Genomic DNA, 20,170 nt, shown 5'->3' on the forward strand with positions numbered 1-20,170 from the left:
AAGTGGTGCTCTCAGAAAAGAAACACAACAAAAAATCCCAGCCAGCTATACCCAATATTTTTAAAAACAAATTCAGGGAGTCAGATACTCTTTTTTTATAGAGTGATGACCTATAGAGTGATTTCACCAATAAATAAAATAAATTTCACCAATAAATTGTTTCTGGGTTCTCAGAAACAAGACAGGTTGGAAAGTGCAATCTCCTGATGAGGCACAGGGCAACTTCCCTGGGTCAGGGGCCAGCACCCCCTTAAGCAACTATCAGGAGGCTATTTACTGGGATAAGAAGAACCTTCTTCTCCTGCCCTCTGGGGAGGTGGAAGCAACGTCACTTCCTGGCTGGCCAGAGGTGAGTCAGGTGCAGCTTGTTGGTCTTTGTTGCTTGTGTGGGGTCTCCCCCCGCCCCACCTTCTCATTTAAGTAGGGTTCTGTGTGTTCAATTTCGCAATATTTGTGATTTATTGGCTTATGTCCAGCCTCCATCAAAGTTGAATTCCACAACCTTAACTGTCCTTCCCTTAAAAGCAGAAGATATGTTCACAGTCGCGACCAATGCCAGCCCAATGCAGCCAGAGTGAGTCTTTTCTAAAGTGAGATAAGTCACACGACTTAACAAAACAAAATAAACAATCCAGTCAAGAAATGGGCAGAAGAGCTTAAAAGACATTTCTCTAAAGAGGAAATGCAAATGGCCAACAGACATATGAAAAAGCGTTCAACCTCCCTGATAATCAGGGAAATGCAAATTAAATCCACATTGAGACACCACCTCACACCAGTAAGAAAGGCACATATCTAAAGTGAGATAAAGGGGCAGGGAGTTATCTCTGGGCCCTCTGCTCAAGCCCCTACCCTCTCCACCCCCAGCTCCACCCACACCCCAGCTCCAGGCAGGGGAGTAGCCTATGGCTTGGCCTCATTGACTTGAAGTTTGCAGTCTCCCCCAACTGCAATCAGCGCTTCTGCACAAAGGAAATTTACAAGTTCAGGCTCCAAGCAAAATCTGGGTCGAGCAGAAATCGTTTGAGGCAGATGAGCCCTGATACCCCTAAAATTTGTAACAATGGACCTCACCAGCTCAACCAGCCTGTGGTTGCCCGACCCACTTGGAGTTTACCATTGCAGGTAGTTGGTAAGTCAAGGTTTCTTCATCAAATGTCTGAGTCATTTTTCTTTAAAAATTTCCTATGTTTGCTCTTACTGTATTTTTTTCCCTACCAGGAAGTCAAAATTGAATTGGTAGTTTTCCAAATTGGAGGAAAACATCACTTCAGATGAACTTAGAATGCTTATTAGTTTGAAAAAAAGAGTAAATTGTACGACCTTGAGTATGAAGTAGCAGGAATTTTTCTGTTTTTGAGATGAACTCTCATTTTGGTTGTTCAAGATGAATCTTCTTTTTTGTTGTTATTTTTGAACAAAGGAAAATATGCAGATAATAAAAATAATCATGATATTAATGAAATATTTACAATATTAAAGGCTTAGCGCATAAGCCAAGTCCCTGGCTCTGTCTCCCAAGTTCCTTTCCTCTGAGGCATCCACTTTGGACTCTTGGGGCTTTTGATTCCATTTGTGTACCTCTGTGTTCCTGAAACAAGGAAATAGAGAATGTAGATTATAGACAATTTGAACTTGCCTATTTAACTTTATCTCTTGACTTGCAATTTGGTGGGCTGAGCCTATCATGACCCACCTCCCTCTTTTCCCTCAAATCTTCCTAATAAGTTTATGGCCTGATCATATCAAAAGAACAAATGATGAAACATTTGTTCATTATTGAGCTACTACTTTTCACATTTGTAGACGTTCTTGGATAAACTTTTGTTTTTCCTGGAGTTTTAAGATATTCTATTGCCCCCTTGGCCATTTTTTTCATGTGCCCTGTCCCCCACCCCCGGCTCCCATCAGATCATCATCTTGAGACAGGTGTTAGAATTAGATTCTTTCTCCTGCATTCATTCTCTTTGCCTTTCTTGACCTAATCCCTTGCTTTAGTGGAGCACATCCTCTAGTAGCTTTCTCTACAAGTGTGCCTGAAGGTAATGGTTCTGACTCATTACGTCTCTGAAAATATCTGTGTCTCCTCAAACTTGATCCATCTTTACCCGATGGTCAAATGCAAAAGGGAGAAGTGAGTTTTAAAGAAAAGTCACACAAGTAACATTGGTTTGTAACATTATAGAGGTTTCAGACATATAGATTTATATATCAAATCTGTATATTTATTACATTATGCTCATTTCCAGAAGTCTAGTTTCCATCCTGTACTATATAACCCCTTTGCCCACCTCCCTCTCCCATTCCTCTGGTAACCACTAATTGGTCTTATAGTCTACAGGTATTTTTTTTATTTTACTTAAATCCATCCATTGTGTTCTCTATATACCAGATATGAAGGAAATCATGATGTTTATATTTCTCCCTCTGATTTATTTCACTAGGAACTATACCCTCTAGATCAATCCATGTTGTTGCAAATGTCAGGATTTCATCATTTTTTATAGCTGAATAGTACTCCATTGTGTAGTATATATCGCATCTTCTTTATCCAGTTATCTGTCAATGGGCACTTAGGTTGCTTCCAACTCCTAGATATGGTAAATAATGCTGCAATAAACATTGTACTGGGGTACAGGTATCTCTTCAAATTATCTTTTTAATTCTTCAGATAAATACTCAGCAGTATGATAACTGAATTGTATGGTGTTTCTATTCTTAATTTTGGGGAGCATGTCCATACTGTTTTCCATAATGGCTACCCCATTTATATCCCCACCACAGTGCATCCTTCCTGCTTCTCCATAGCCTGGCCAATATTTACAGTTTCTTGTCTTTTCGATATAGGTGATTCTAACAGGTATGAGGTATTATCTCATTATGGTTTTGATAATATTTAAATATCAATATTATGAAAGATATTTTTCAAAAGATTTGGCAATACACTTAGACCAGGCATGAAAAGTAAGGGTCCCTCCCCTTGACATGTGTCTCCACTTGCCAGTCTGGAATTTGGATTTCCTATCATATCTGGGATTTGCAGCAGGGATGTTAGTGTGTGTGTGTGTGTGTGTATGTATTTAGAGGCATTGGCTACAGGGCAGATTTTTTTAAATTTTATTTACTAGCATGCATTATATTGTATGAGAGCCGCCTGCTCTTACATCTCAAAGAGGAAAACATAGGAATAGGTCACTAAGTCAACCCTTAGTGGTCAACCATTCCAAGTCGGGGTGAGGAGAGGAGGCAGCTGGGGCTAGTGTGGTGTTTGGAAAAGTCCTGCTGTGTTGGCCAGTACTGACTTTCACCAGATCAAGGCCAATGAGACACATGAGAATAATGAAGAGATTTTCTTATGAAGTAAAACCTATTTGTTTCCATTTCAAAAGAATAATTTGTATTCTGTGAGCGCTTACTTGCTTCCTTTATAGTGTTTTCATTTCTTTCTTTTACAAAATTATGAGGATAACAAATGATAGGTTCACTGTTGGTTGGTTTGGGGAAGGAAGGCTTAGGTTTGTTTGTGTTTGGGATTAAGGCATTGCCCTTAAATAGCAAAATAGAAATAAAACAATCCTTCATTGGCCTCCATTAAACTTTTTTTTTTAATTTTACTACTTGAATTTCACAACATTAGGAATGATCTGCTGAGTTCCACCAATCCCCAGGTTGCTTTACATATGCCCTCTCCCCCCATTTCCCCCACATACAACTCTTGGACTGTAGTATGGAAAGGGAAGGGGGAGTAAATAAGGGAGGGGTGGGAGAAAAGAGTGACTTCTCACTGCTGTTCAAGGTGGGGGAACCCATTTCTGGGTAGAGCACAGGGATGACCTCTCTGTGGTTTCTATATTAATGTTTATTAATGTTTTTCGCTAATCTTCAAATTAATTTTTTTAGTTTCAATTTTTTTATTTAAATATTTTATTTTATATAATTCTTACATCTTTTTTCATCTTTGCACAATGGATGCATTTTCATTTTGGTTATAGTCCCCATAAAATTGCACCCCCCCCTTATTTTGACTCTAGTCCTTCCTTTCCCCGCCCCTCCCTCCGCTCCCCACCCTGGTAGTGTGTCTCTGGTTTATAGTTGCTTGTGGATTTTGATTTTTACTTTGTATTGATTAGTTTTTTTCCTGGCCTCTTATTTAGGTTTTCTAAATTCCTGCTATGAGTGAGACCATCCGGTATTTTTCTTTTTCTTTCTGGCTTATTTCGCTGAGCATGATCCCTTCTAGCTCCATGCCTGTTGCTGCAAACTGAATGTGTTTATCTTTTTTGAATGCTGAGTAATATTCCATGGTGTATATGTACCACATCTTCTTGATCCAGTCATCTATTTTTGGGCATTTGGGTTGCTTCCATCGCTTAGATATTGTAAATAGTGCTGCTATAAACATAGGGGTGCAGGTGCCCTTTGGAATTGCTGTTTCTGTGCCCTTTGGTTAACATCACTTGTAATCAGGGAAATGCAAATCAAAGCTACAATGAGATACCATCTCACGCCAGTGAGAATGGCACATATTAAAAAAACTAGCAACAACAAATGTTGGCGAGGTTGTGGAGAAAAAGGACAAACCACTATGGAGAGCTGTGTGGAGATTTCTTGAACTATTAAACAGAGAGCTTCCATATGATCCAGCAAATTAATTTTTTTAAAGATTTATTTATTTATTTATGCATACAAGAGGTGGGGTGTAGGCCAGAGGTGGGGTTGGCAGAGACAGAGTGGGGAGCAGAACAGGAAGACTGACTGAAATACACTGCTGAGGGGAGCAGTGATAGAGACAGGAGAGGTCTGCTGTGCCATGTGGGTCAGCTCCCTAGCCAGGGATGGAATTTGTGCCGCAGTGGCTGCTAATAGCTTCATAGTGCTGAAACTTAACCCCTTGCACCATTAGGGAGGTGCCCAAGTTAATTTTTAAATGTGACTTTCATGTATCACTTTAGCATGACTTTTATATATCATTTCATAATCAAGATAACTGACACCAGTTGTCAACAAAGTTTTTTTTTTTTTTATGTAAAGGGCGAAGTGGTAAATATTTTAGGCTTTGTGGATGAAGAGGCAAAATCAAGGATATACTTGTCAATACCTTGATAACAACAAAGCAAATACCCACATATATTTGGGCAAAATAGGAGACTTTATTTATAGACTCTGAAATTTGAAATTCATGTAGTTTTCATGTGGTACAAAATACTATTTTTCTTTTAATTTTTTTTTTAACTATCTGAAAATATAAAGCCCTCTCTGCTCACATGCTGCTCAAAAACAGCCAAGACACTGGGTCTGACCTGTGGTCTGCGGGTGCCAGCCTGATTTATGCAGCCCATTTTATGAGCTGCCAGTTATGTGTGTCTCCAGGGTGTTACATCATGGGGTGCGGTGGGGGAGAGGTTGGGACAGGATTCTTGCTCCCCGAGGCTTCAGTAGCTACAGAGCCAGTGACTCATGAAATATGGCCTCCTGGCTCTAGGTCACATCCCACCCCCTTCATTCCTGCCTTTCCAATGCACACCCCAGTTTTCTTATCTATAAAATGGGGCAGATGGTAGCACACAGGATCATTATCAAGTGTCAGTAATAGGCTCCCTGATGCAGGGAGCTCTGAGCAGTACCCTACAAAGTCAGTGTCCAAAAAATGGTAACCTGGAGGTCTTCACAGTACAGACTAAGTGTATTTCCCCTACTGCGTCCTTATGATGGGATCCTGCAGCATCTGGTAATCTTCCATGAATGGCAAAGGCCTCTTCATTCTACTGGACCCAAAACTTTCCAGGGCAGGAAGAAAAGAGAAGGTGGAGTTAATGATTATAGACATCACCTGTGTGTGTAGCCAGGTGGGCATACGTGCCCACTGCTTTGCTCATTCCCACATGTCCCAGGCCTCGCATTGCCACCTTCTTAGTCGAGCCAGCAATCTTTACGCTTGCTGTCATCCAGAAAATCAAGAACGGATGACTGACTTAGATGTCTAGATTCCGATGATGCTCTCTGGAGCATCACAGGGGTTTCTGTGATACCCAGTGCGGTGACAGTGAATTCAGAGCGGGGTGAAGGGACCACTGAGTGTCCTCCTGTACTGGAGGGCACATGGTCAAGGTCATGTTCAATTGCACAAGGCAGATGGGGGTGGAGGAAATGGTGGGTGCCCTGCATAGGGCAGTGTAGGGCGTCTGTGTCTGTCTGGCAGGGGCTCAGTGCTGGTCAGCTCTTCTTTTCACACACAGATTTTCACCTCAGGCTATTGCCTGGGCACAGGCTCAATAATCATAATGCAGAATCAACAGGCCTGCTCAGTAGAGTGTTAACCAGCTTTAAATGATGCCAAATTCCCTTCCACTAAACCAGCCTGGGCTGGGCTCAGGGCAGGAGAGACTGGAGAGAGGGCAGGAAGGCCACTTCTGTTTCATAAGAATGCACGTAAACTGGGCATACTGTGTTTTAAGAGTAGAAAGAGGAAATATCCAAGATGATTTGGTAATTACTTTTTAGCCTATTAAAGAACAACAAAAATAGCTGTGCCTATTTATCGGCTTACTAATGAACAATACAAAAGGTGTGGGCATCATTAGATCCTTAATTAGTTTGAAGAGACAAATAATACTTTTTTACTACTTTCCAGTGCTGGAAAGATATTAAAAAATATATGAGACCCAGTTCATACTGGAAGTCCAGGAAATATAATACACTCTTAATTCACATGCACTGATTTAGCCTTATTAAATTAATAAATTAGTAATAGTCCATGTGGTTGGTCATGCACAGCAACAGTTCAAGGGGAGAGAAAAGATTTCTTTGATCCTCACAGAGTCCCTGGATGTAGCTGGAATTTAAATTCAGAAAGACAGATTAACAGGAGAAAAACATGGGAATTTTATTAATGATATGGCCGTGGAAGTCTTGACAAGAGAGTGAATTAGATCCAAATAAGTGGCCAGAGCAGAAAGTTTTTCCACCTTTTAGAAAAAGAAATGTTAATTTCGTGGAGCCTTGACCAGACAAAGGGGTCTGCCGGGGGACAATGAATGTGAAGAGGAACAGATCAGAAAGATGAGGGTTCCTTTAGCAGGTGGGCAAATTGTTGGACACCATTGCTGGTGTCTCCAGTAAAAGGAGAATATATTTTCTATAGTCGAGGGGGAGGTCTTCCTGAGTTTGCTATTTGTTACTTGCCTGCAACTCAAAATAATTTTTATGTCAGAGGCATCCTGGGGGCGGCATATTCTGCTTTCTGAGAGCCTGCCGTGGGCATCCAGTGTGCAGGCCTGGGTGCTCTGCCAGTGTCAGCCCAGCTGGCCCCACTTAACACATGTGGAAACTGAGATTCTAGAGATCCCCGAATGTCACACTCTGACTGGTTTTGCCTTTCAAAATTGCTGCCCATCCTCATCTGTATGTCTAACCTAATGGACCAACTTATCCAAAAATAACTTAGAACACTAATGACTGTTGTGGGGCATTTTCAATCTCCCAAAACTTCCTTTTCTCAGCACAGGAGTAGACAGCCATGGCTCTATAATTGACAAAACTGAGTGGGACACCTGGCTTGCTTGGCATCTGGAAGCTTCCAAATGTTTTTAGGGTTCTAAAACTGCCTCTTCGCAAAAATTAATTTCCTATTTTCCCTTATGTACTCCCTTATGTAGAGCCAAAGGTTGCCTAATAAATATAAGGTAATAAATATTAAATATGTAAGTCTGCTATAGTAAGTTCATCACACAGGTGGTTTGGCAGAGCTGGGACTTAGTCCCCCTCTGCCATGTTCCAGAACAGAAAGCAACGTGCAGGCCACTCTTGGGTGATCCTCAGGCTTGGGGTCCCTGCTGAAGGAAGAGCCTGGGGGCTGACCATCAGCACTATCAGTGGATGGCCTCTGTCCAGGAGATTTCCTTTGGCCCCTTTGGGAAATCCCCCACCCCATCTAGGCTCTTCTGGGGCTAAAAGGAAAAATAAAGTAACATCACACAGAAAAAAGCCAAAACTTAATATTGTATATAAGAAGAATGAATGTGGTTATAAAGCTAAAGATGAATGGAGCAGACCAGGGATGTTTCTCCTATGTTTAAGGACCCGGGACATCCGGGGAGAGATGGGGTGTTTTTACATAACAGACAAGAGGGGAGGTTGACCGCCCCCTCCTCCTTACTCTGTGAAGATAAGCATCTTAGATAGAGAGAACATGGTCACTGATAAACCTACAACCCGATGAACCCCCCCAAATTACATCCTACATAAATGGGGGAGCAGCAGCAGCTTCTATGATGAGGCAAAGGGCAGACCTAAGGCCACGATGATCTTCTTCCATCAGCGGACTTAGGCAAGGACAGAAGGGAAGTCACTGCTCATGGTTCAAAACACTGTGTGTGCCTAAGTGGAGTGTCTGGAGACCAGGCCTGAGAATTTTGGCATGGCCTGGTTTGGGCACTTTCAGCATCAAGTACTGTTGGGGTCTTAAACTAGTATTTTATTAAACAAGTAAATCTATCAAACACCTGAGCTCATGTACAAACAGCATTTGATTAATCCACTAATATACCTGCCTACACTCGGAGGGTGAGTCCTATTAACATCGGAAGTTAATCCCATGCAGTTTAGCGATACTTTCCAGTCTCTCGCCACACCTAGGATCTGACATGGATTTGGTCTGAGGCCTGTGATGGCTGGACCTCAAACCTTTTTAGTTCTCTGCTATGAAAGCCGACCTTGCATTCAAAGTGAGGTCATCAAATATGAATGTGGCTGTTCAAAGAATGATTCTCACAAGTTCAAGTATCTAATATGCAAAAGTATGAAAACACGTAATGTTGGCCCACTTCCTGGTGTGTTAATGGTTCGCGAGGGGAGAACAGCCAGAAAGTCATTAAGACCTTTCTGCTCTTGACAAAAGAATTCTCACTTCCTGAAGGCACGGGGAAGTCAAGAGATGCTTTCTTGTTGGAAGAGGAGAACATCAGCAAAGCTTGCATGGGGATTGTCCATTACTCAAGCTTTCCTCCCGCTTAGCAGCACTAGGCCGCAGTGGGGTTTTGGGTTTTTTTTGTTTGTTCATTTTTGGACAGTATTTGATCTCTCCCCCCAAATGTGTCAGCCCCGCAGTTCACCCACCACCATCACACCCATCACCACAGTCCTGTTCTCTTCCCTCCCCTAGCTGGGCCCTCCCCTGCTGGATGCCTCAGATCTGTGGTTCCCTTGCAAGTTCTGTCTTTTTCCTGCCCCTTTGTCCTGTTTCTCTATATTCCATGTAGCAGCGAAACCATCCGATACTGCTCTTTCTCCTGAGTTTTTCACTAAGCATCATCCCTTGCAGCTCCCTGTTGCCACACATGGCGTGAGTTTGTCTTTTTGATTTGCTGAGTCGTATTCCGTTGGCCACAGGGGGTTTAAGTGACTTAGCATTTGGCTAGTCGTGAATGGGTTATATTCCATTCAGGGAATTGGGGTGCAAACATGTAGCTCAAGCTCAATGGAAATGAAAATATGCCACGTTATCTTTCAGCCAGATAATCCACTTGTGCCACCGCCTGACTGAAACACACAGGCAAATTTCAAATTTTGTTGCAGAGAAAGCAGCATCACTAAGAGATGGGGCAACAGTCATAACCCCCCAAACCAGCGAGGTGCCCTGTTTTTGAGTGCAGCCTCCTGAGGCAGCGCTGGTCTTCCCAACAGCAGGGGACCCCAGAGCTGGGGGCTGTAAGTTTGGCTTCATTCATCAGGCGCCACGTCCACATGTCAGCAAAATCATCGCCAGCTCTGCATCAGGTCGCGCAGGTGTCCAGCCGGCTGCACCCTGCAGAGGCCGCGCAGCCCAGGCCTCCCGGGCTGCCTGCAGGCGGGTGACACGCGGGCATGTGAGAGCAAAGAGTTCGGGGGCCTCTCTCTCAGGGACTCTCCGTGTAAGCGGCTGGACGGGCCTGAGCTCCCCGCGACTCTGCAACACACCGATGCTCGCGGCCCCTGCACCCTGCGGGCTTCTCCCGGGACGCGCCTGCCCCCTGGTGGAGCTTCGTGGTAACATGGTTAGTGCGTCTGCAGGTTGCACTTAATTACTGTAACCGAGAAATAAAAAACGAAATAACAAATCGATTCAATATAAATGCATAAAAGGACCTATTTATGTGACAACTGATTGGAAGATTGGATTTAAAACGTTATAGAAAATTTCTATTCAATTAAGAGTGCCTGGAAAAAAGTGAGAGAAAAATATGAATTACTATCTAGAAGGACTCTATGCTCACCTTGCTCCACAAAGAATTTTTGTTTCAAAAAAACCCAAACTGGAACTTGCTGACGGTGCCTTATGGGTGTCACTGACCAAGAATGATGTCCTAGAAGCCCAGACAGCGCCCATTCCCAAAGAAATAACGTGAAGCCTATTTCACGTGGTTGAAGAATTGGGGTGCCTTTTATATGTTGTAGGGTAAGGTAAAAAAGTATCAGGCTTTTCTGCCCTCCTGCCAACAGGATTGATGATGGATCTCTATGATCCTGAATGCATGCCTGATGGCGGGCACCTGGAGTAGGGTTGGGCATGCGTAAGTGGGTACAACTGAGCTAAGACTGGGCTTATAAGGGTGGCTTCACGGGGATGCTAGCAGAAGAAAGAACAGGAGAGCAGAGAAGCAGAGCCACGCGAAACACCAGAGAACATTGGAGAGCCCGCACAGTATGAAGACTTGCTGGCAGGCCTCCCAGCCCCCCAGCACCCCTACCTGGTATGTACCTGGTAAATCCCAATAAAAGCCTGAAAATCCACCAAGGGCTCCAGGACTCTCTCCTCTCCTCCTCCACCCACCTGCTCGGGTCATAGAGATCCTGCTCCGTGTCCTCCTGCCACTAAACATGTGGTAAGTTAAAATGTCTGAAGTGTTCACAAATTTGGTTTTCTGCTTTAACTTTTTCAATTAGCCCACCAGCTGGTTCCCAATCATCAAATTAGACACCTGCCCTCATGGGAAACAAAAGCTCCATCTGTTTTTCCTAAAGGTTCAAGACCCAACCTGGAAGACAGAATGAAAAAAAACATCAGGAACTGTGGCTTTAATGACTAAGAAGGGGAACAGACTCGCTGTGGGTGGGGATGGGAAGCCAGACCCAGGCAGGAGGGAATTCAAGGCAACAAGAGGCCATAGGGTGCCCCCACCCTCGGGGCACCCCCAGTCTGTTTCCTGGGGACTCTCGGAACTGTGACAGCCGCCTGCTGAGGTCAGGACTTGTGTCTATTACAAGTGAGCAGAGATGGAGAGTAAGTCTTTGATATGAAATGAAAGATTTGCTAAAAATTAAACAGCTTTTCATTTTCCAATGGACAGTAAGGGTCTTGCAGAAGGTTGAAGATCTTATTTCAAAACAAGTAATCCGGAGTTAATTGACTCAATTTTGGCCTCAGGGTTGGGAATGGTGTGGGTGGGTTAAAATAAACACCTGTTTAGGGGAGATGTAGCTGTATGAGGGGGAACAATGGCATGTAGGGTTGCAGTTTACTTTGAGTGGTTTGGCAAATAGGTGTGTGGAGAGAGAGAGAGAGAGAGAGAATGGTAAAAGTTGGTGAATTGAACTGGAAAGACTTGTAGTTGTGCATTAGTTCTTTGTAATGCCTTTCATCTCTTCTAAGAGCTTAAAGTTTTTCCAAAAATTATTTTTATAGCCAAGCAACTAAGAAACAATTAGCCTCGTGTTTAACTAGCCAGTGTTATTGACAAGCACTACCACAATCAAGATTCAGAAAGTTCTATCGCCTCAAAAACTGCCTGTTTTCTTCCTTTGTTGCCCACCCTTTAACTCAACCCTGTTCCACTTCCTGTGCCTAGTTTTGTCTTTTCCAAAATGCCTTACGAATAGAACCACAGTATGGATTTTCAGGCTGTTTCCTCTCACTCATCACCATGTCTGCTTCACATAAGTATGAGCTGTGCTAAGTCCTAGCTGGCCCTTTTTTATTGCTGAATAGTATTCCACTCCATAGAGGTACCAAGTGTGTTGGGGTCGTTTCTAGTTTGGGGCAGTTGTGAATTAAGCCTTAAGAATATTCATATACAGAAAAAAAAATAGATGAAAGAGACCTGCCTCCAGGGTTTGTGATTTAGTGGACCTAACATTTCTAACAAGTTTCTGGGTGATGCTGACACTGCTGGTCTGGGGACCCTGCTTGGAGAACCTCTGCTTTAGTAAAGTATACTCAAATATGTGATTGAAATGGACATAAAAATTTAAAAAAATCTAGAAGGACAAGATTAAGTTAATGAAGTAACAATATGACTTAATGACTCCAAACATCTGGGAGAATACTTGGAGAAATGTAAACTTCTAGAAGACACCAAATAGCCAACCCTTAGGGAAAATGCAGACTTTTCTCCCAAGCACTTTCTACTCATATGGGTTGTGATGTGTATAAATGGTGAGAATCAATGATGAGAGTCTGGAAATTGCTATGCCTGTCCCTTCCTTGAATGGCAGCTTTGTTGACTGCTTTGGGCCCAGGAAAATATATTTGATGAAAGATATTATTGTTTATCTATTTGTTTTGATTGCCAGATAGGGAACTCCACTTTGGGAATAACCGAGGCAATGTTTCTTAACTCTTCTTAGCCAGCATCACCAGTCTTGTAGACTGACTCTGTCTCTGCTGTCAATTGCTATGTTTTCCTGGAGAAAACAAATTAATTTTCAGCTAATATTAACTAGAGGAAGAAAATTAAGGAAAAATATCTATATATATCCACAGGCTACGTGTCAAAACAAATTTTAACTCCACCATCTTTAACGATTTCTCTCTTGGTTTTGTATTATTTTTTTAAGATTTATTTTTATACAAGAGCTGGGGTACAGGCCAGAGGAATGGGAGGGTGAGAGGATTCACCAGAGACAGAGTGGGGAGCAGAACAGGCAGACAATAGAAATACACTGCTGAGGGGAGCAGTGGGCAGCAGGAGAGGTCTGCGTGCCATGTGGGACTCTTGCCTGACGGCCAGGGATCAAACCGGCACTGCAGAGGCTGCGGGCAGCTTTGCAGCCCAGCGCTCAACCACTGTGCCACCAGGGGAGGCCCCTGGTTTTGGTTTTTTTTTTTTTATAAGAAAGATCATTTTGATGCCAGCATTCATTTGTTCTCTTTAAGGACACATGTTGAGTATTGATCATCATTTTTTTGCCCTGAACATTATTTCGGGGAAAGAAAACCTTGCAATCACCTATAGTCAATATTGCCCAGTAATTATGTTGAAGATACATTTGCCTACACTAGTCCACGCCTTCCTACAACACAGATTCATGACTCAACTACGTATTATTCTGAGAAAGGATAGCGCTTTGTCCTTTCCATAAACCAATTCCTTGAAATTCCCAAACACAGTCGGAGTGACCCACGGTCATCTGACAGTTGTCCCTTCTCTTCTCTCGCTTTCTGTGGATAAAGTGCCACAGTGGCTGGTGACGCCTGATTAAAGGTGCTGGATATTCGAAGAGAGATGTTTGCTTGTGCCCTGTCAGCTGGGATTTTTTTAAAGATGTTTTAAACAAAACTCTTTCTCTCTCCCTCTTCCTAGGGCTGCAACTGTAAAGGCAAAGGCCAGTGCTTCTGCGATGGGACCAAAGGCGAGAAGGTAAAACAAAGCTTAGTCCCACTTCTTGTCACCACCGCTCTCATCAGGAATCTCACTTTCCCTTCGTTGGTAGCAGAAAGAGCAGACGTCTCCTACTCCAGTTCCCACATTCAATTTGAAAACAAGTGTGTATAAACATTAACCTTAAAAAGAAAAAACCTTGCAGGAATCTTCTTATAATTTGGTCATTAAATTCTAACTCTCGATCAATAAAGAAAAAGAAGTAAGTTAAGGAAAAGTTTAGAAGAACGACTCCACAATTATGCTGTTTGCTAAATTCTAAAGAACAGCTGAAAACAACCTGATTCACCTACTTTGGCATAAAATATTGAAACCAGAATGCGCAGCATGGGTGGGAAATCACCCCTGGTGGCAGAATGCCGCGGTGCCTGCTATGCAGAACAGGCCAGAATCCAGCAGAGGCAAAGCAGTTCCATGCCAGAATTCAAATAAAGGATGCTGTGAAGTCTCCTTAATTCGCTCCACTAATTTGAAAGTTGTGCCAGTTAAGACAGAGGCAGAACTAAGGCTGTTTGTGTCTTTGTTTACAAAAATCTTTCCCTAGAAATACAAATGAATTATTTTTAACAATATTGAAAGGTGACTACATAAAAATATTTTCAAAGAACATATTTTGAGTTCTTTAGGTAAAATAACTGCCACATAATATATATATATGTATTCATTATAATCATTATAAGTATACATATATATATTTTTTTTTTTTAAAGTTATTGTGTCCTTTGCACATTGTTTGAGGTTTGGCCTGAAGTTAAGAATGTGGCCTGTTCAGGTCTGTGCCTGCTGTGACCATGTCACATGAATAGCTCATTCTTACTGCATCTAGCACGAATCCAGTCCTGCATGTATGAGCTGCTTTCCAGGACATGTGGAGGTAGCTGAGGATCTAGAGGGGCCAGCGCATTCTTTTATTTCTTTTTTAGTGGGTGTGCATACACAATAAGAGAGCTGGTATGTTTTTTTTTTAATTTCTAATAAGATTTTTAATTGAAAGCAATTGACTCAATCAAAGAGTGCTCCATGTCCAGAGAAGAACGAGCTCTTGGCAGGGGCCTGTCACCCAGTGAGCCCAATTACTTTCACTCACTCTTGATTTCCCATAATGGCATCTGGACTTCCCCGTAATATCATCTGACTCTTTGTAAAAAACAATATTTAGCTCACACTTTTGGTTATGTCATTGTTGGTATCTCTCCCACATCTCCTACACAAAGAGCAGATTGAATTTCTAATTCCTGTGTAATCAAGAAAGACCCAAACGTGTCGCCTGCATGTTGATCTTCTCAAGCTTAGATAATAATTATGCACACTTCCCGGACATTCTTGCACTTACCTCACTCCATTCCCCAGCAAACACAGTCCACTAACCTCCAACTTTCTATCTGGTTTTCAACTCCTTCTTGATGCCCTCTGCCTAATCTCCCTAATCCGAGCAGCTCTACCTTGTGGGGCCCACAGAACTAAAGACCCACATGTTCAAGTCTATGGACAAGTGCTGATAGTCACCAAGACACTCAATGCTGATTTTTTTTTTTTGATCCAAAAAAATATAATCCAAGTTATCATGAAGATATAAAGGCAAAAAAACAGTGGTTGTGGTGGGTGCATTGTTGTTGGACAGTTGCTGTTCTGTGTGCCTGGTCTTGTTTTGATTTTAACAGGGAGAGAAAGGTTTTCCTGGACCCCCTGGTTCTCCTGGCCAGAAGGGATTCCCAGGTCCCGAAGGCTCACCTGGACCACAGGGACCCAAGGTATGTTATCTCTAAGCCTGGGAGATCCCCACCCACCCAACCTTCTCTCTGCTTACCCCTCAGGCTGCTGAGAAGCTGGAGAAAATTCCACATCTCAGCCAACTCTTGGAAGTCATAGGAAATTCCCACCCTCTAGTCTGCTTTCTGCTCCAAGACCTTTCAGATCCACATTATCTTCAGTCTCTTATTCAACTCCCTCCTCCTCCCTGATGCTTCCTGCCCCTGCCTCCTTTTCTCCTTCTTTTAGGACCATCCATCCGCCTGTGTCCTGGGCACTGGGATCACCACTAGAACCTTCTTCCAAGAGGCATCTCCTCTTGCAGGACATTCCAACATTGCTTTGCTCTTGGCTATTCTCTCTCAGTCCTCAGACATGAACAGATTCCCCATCTAGTGTAAAGCTTCTCTGGTCCTTCAGGTCCTGTAATCACAGCATTGCCATCCTGCCCAGTCTTGCCTTCTCTGACCAGCTTCTTAAAGACAAACAACAGCTAAACATGCTGCTGTAGGTCACCTCCTGTTCACTCGTCAGCAGGTGATGATTTACTCTCTACCCCTCTGCCCTAAAACACGCCAGCAGAGCTCACCAGCGACTGTAAATGGCCAAGGTTGAAGCCTCCTTTTGTGTTTTTCTTGACCTGAACCACTCTGCTTTGTTTCAAAGACGGGACTCACTCCTCCTTGGAACATTGGTCTCGGCTTCTGGAATTCTCCCGTCCCTCATCCTGCTCTTTATTTCCATCTTGCCATCCTTTACGGCTTCTCCTCCTCCGCTGGAAAATCAGGGACCCAAGGTTTTCACCAGAGCCCACCGCCCTTCACACTCATCACAGTTTTACCCTAGAGCCTATGATATGTAAACGGTTTACCTTAAACAACTGCCCTGGAGGATTTGCAGTAGAGCCGCAGGGCACCGGGCCTGCTGAAGTCTCTTCCCTGCTGGGCATAAGCCTGAGCAGTCCTGGCCACACTCCTGACTGTAGACCTCCAGCCTGCTGTGGGCTCACTAATGCTCTGGGAAATGCTGTTCGTTACTAGGGATCCCCAGAGTGTCTTTTCATTGGACAAGTCCTGTACCGAGCACCCAGAGGTCATCACAGGCAGCCTGAGGCCTGTATTCCTGAATGCAGCCCATTATCTCCTTAAATTGTTTCCATAAGTCACGATGCTGGTGATGAGAACTTCATTCCAGTATTGTCTCCATTTTACAGATGAGGAAACTGACACTCAGAACACTTAAGTCACTGCTCCTGGGTTCCACAGCCAAGTGGTGGCAAAACCAGAGTTCAAACTAGTTTTATTTTATTTATGTATGTATTTCCCCAATGATGTTTATTGAAGCAAAGTGGGTTTACAACATCGTATTTGTCGTAGGGGTTAGAGGTTCAAACCTCTACAGAGGTACATGTAAGTGACACCAGCACGGCTCTTCACCCACCCCCTGAGCTCCAGGCGCCAGTGGGAAGCTGGCTGTTTTCCGGGGCTTCCCCTGTCGTGTCTGCCATAGTTGTGTGTGTGGCTTATCCCATTTACCCTCCTGATCCTCATTCTGAAAATGTCATTCAGATTCTGGATGTTGAGTGTCCTGGTGGCAGCCTCCCTCTGGGGCCTGGCCTGGATGTTCCTCCATTTCACAGGGGGGTGGATGCACCCCTTCAGCCCGGGACTGAGATGGACTTAATGCCAGCTCCTTCCTTATGGCTTTGGCCTCCACACCCACTGCTTATTTCCTTCTGCATTTCTTTAAAATGCCAGCAATAATGAAAGTTATAGGTGTGAGCATATGGTACTTAGTTAAAAAGAAAGAACAAACGGAGTACCCCCAAGTGGAGGCACTGGTGGGAAGCCCTCCCAGAGGGAACCCCCTTCCTCACTGGGGGCTCAGCCACCCCCAGGAGTATGGTCTCCACTGGTCAGGAGAGAATTCTCCAGTCAGCACCAAAGAGATAATCGTTCCTGATCTCCAAAGGAAGATGAGACGATATCCCATCATAAGACCTTTCCCCATAGGTGGGCACCTAGGCCTGAAATCACTCCCCCTCTACTTCTCTTATGCTTAAAACTTTTCATTTTGTCCAACTTTTCAGAGCAGCTTTCTGCCTGCTAGATGGAATGCCACCCCACTGACAACTCAGTAAAATCAACTCAGTCTTTATAATGAACTTGGCTGGATTTTTGTCAGTGAATGTATTGTGGGTTACATGGTGCTACATGAAGTTAATCTAGAAGATTGGCATGCCCTGTTGTCAAGGAATTCACAGGCGTTTGATTGTTTAATTCACTCGAAGCCCTGCAATAAGTGAAGATGACAGACTGGCTAAAAAAGGAAGTCTCTTTAGCCTTGATGAGAAAAAAAATGAAAAAAAAAATGTAATGAAGCCCTAATACATAAAATGTAATCCAGAAAATCCTGGTATTGTATTTAAAGGATCTCGTCTAGATGAAGCCACAAAAGATAATTGGATCAAAGGCAGAAAATGAAAGCATATCCAAACATAAACAAAAAGGATTGCTCAGAATTATACATTTTTTTATCATAACTTTAGGTATTTTCTAAAATTGACAGTGGGGTCATTGGCAGTGGGTCACTGCTGTCTTCCAAGTAACCAAACAACTGCCTGGGAGGTGGGGGAGGGGGAAGGGCCTGATCACCCCCCAAGGAGTCTACCTGGATCAGGAAGACAGGCCTGGCCAGCACAGTCCAGTCTCAGAAGGCTCCATAGCAATCCTTTTCTCAAATAATCAAAAATGCTAAAACAGACCGAAACTCTCAGGAATGAGGAAAACAGCATTTGGATAATAGAACTTTCTCTCCCAAGTGGCCTAGTTAAAAGTCTCTGTTTAAGGTTATGCTCCAAGAAACAGGGCCTCAGACTCTTCCTGAAACAAAATTATCTCAGTCCATGCAGTCCTTGCAATAAAGTGTCCGCCTACACAGAAGTATTGGCTGCATTCTCCTCTGCCCTTGTCACTCCTTATCAGATCCCCCAGCTGCCCGCCAAGGTGGGCTTTTACAGGCATTTCTCAGACACCAAAGTGAACAACAATCACCAGCTCATCTGAACAAATCAACAAATCATTAGGGCTGGGAGGTGGGGGAGACTGAGATCTGCCTTCTCCCCAACTGGTTGTGCTGACATGGAGCCCCCGAGTTTCCTTTTGAGTAGTCAAAGTTTGAAGAAATCTTGGTCCTTTCTGATGGATATTTTAGCTCCAATGTAACAAGCAAACAATTGAGCTGTGCTAACAGTGAGGTAATAGGAGAAAAATGGTTCACCTTGTGAAGAAAACGGAACCTTTAGCAGATGGTCATCATGTTCACCTCTTGTTTTCTCTTTTGGATCTAGGGTTCCCCAGGACTCCCAGGATTCACTGGCCCCAAAGGTGTAAGGGTTAGTAGTCCACTGAGTCCATCCTGAATGTTTGATGAAAATGTTTCTTCTTTTAAAAAGAACTCTGCTCTGTACAAGTTATGCACATGTCACAGAGGAGAGCATGGAGGGTGGTCCTCTCTGTAGATGAAGTTCAAGAACAGGTAAAACTGATCCGTAATGTTGTCCAGGTCAAAATAGTGGCAAAATAGTGGTTACTATACTGGGAGCAGGAATTAAGTGACTGGAAAAGGACAGAAGGAAACATTCAGGGGTGAGGGTTGTGGGGGATGTTCTGAGGCTGGGCGGGAGGTAGTCATCCAGATATGTACACCTGCCCCATGTAAAGGGTCCTCAAACTGTTTCTGGAAGACTGGCGTCCTTTACTGCAGGCAAATTATACTCTAAAATCTATATCCCCCAAAGCCTGAATCAGTCTTTTTTTTTCAAAGATGTGCTTATGCATACAAGAACTGGGGTACAGGCCAGAGCTGCGGGGGTGGGGGGAGTGGGAGAGGATTCACTAGTGACAGAGTAGGGAAGTAGGGAACAGAACAGGCAGATTGACTGAAATACACTGCTGAGGGGAGCATTGGGTGAGACAGGAGAGGTCTGTTCTGCCATGTGGGTCAGCTCCCTGGCCAGGGATTGAGCTCACGCTACAGTGGCTGCAGGTAGCTTCATACTACTGCATATTAACCCCTTATGCCACCAGGGAAGCCCCCTGAATCAATGTTAATAATTTCTTTTTAAAAGTTAAATTAATGTAAGATTTATAAAAACCTGTTAAAATATTTTTTGTTTTTCAAATCATCTTTAGTCATTCCCAATTATAGTTGCAAGATGGGGTTATTGGGATGATAACTCATTTTATGTTTATAAGTTGAATTTAAAAAGCGTTCTTCTTGTCTCCCATTTCTATGTCTATAGGGAATAACTGGATTGCCAGGATTTTCAGGTCCTCCCGGACTTCCAGTAAGTACTGAGAAAAATGGTGTATTTGGGTAAATGAAAAGTAAGTGCATTTTAATAAAGATTGTAACACAATAGCACAGGAAATGGGCACTGACGCATCTACTACATACGTAGTGAAAATGGCACCATAGAATCATAAAATGTATCAGGGTGGATTCTTAGGACATACATGCAAGGCAAATTGTATTTGCTGAGTTACAACTAGAATGGAATAGGATGGGTGGGGTGGGATAGAAAAACTTTAATGCCGTAGAATAATGCAAGTGTCACCTGTACACATACTTCCTCTTGTTTTTCCTTTCCTCCCAACATGAATTATATAAAGAATTTTACTAGAAGATTTTATATTTTATATAGAAATTTTATATTTTATATAGAAAGTCCTTTTCTTTATTCTAAAATATCTGAACCTCACTTGATAATTTTTGGCTTTAATTAG

The 20,170-nt window shown here is 43.2% G+C and overlaps 1 protein-coding gene across 1 annotated transcript in view; it reads left to right on the forward strand.

Annotated features, from left to right (window-relative positions):
• The window catches only part of COL4A3 (collagen type IV alpha 3 chain), a gene marked incomplete at its 5' end in the record, with an annotated part of 121,095 nt that overhangs the window by 44,467 nt on the left and 56,458 nt on the right, over positions 1 to 20,170 (forward strand). Inside the window, 4 exons of the mRNA XM_084246007.1 lie at positions 13,557 to 13,613; positions 15,296 to 15,385; positions 18,733 to 18,777; positions 19,687 to 19,731. Coding sequence (XP_084102133.1) covers positions 13,557 to 13,613; positions 15,296 to 15,385; positions 18,733 to 18,777; positions 19,687 to 19,731 — 237 coding nt within the window. The remainder of the gene's footprint in view (positions 1 to 13,556; positions 13,614 to 15,295; positions 15,386 to 18,732; positions 18,778 to 19,686; positions 19,732 to 20,170) is intronic.

This window comes from Talpa europaea (assembly GCF_964194135.1).
Source record: "Talpa europaea genome assembly, chromosome: 1".
Classification (NCBI taxonomy): domain Eukaryota; kingdom Metazoa; phylum Chordata; class Mammalia; order Eulipotyphla; family Talpidae; genus Talpa; species Talpa europaea.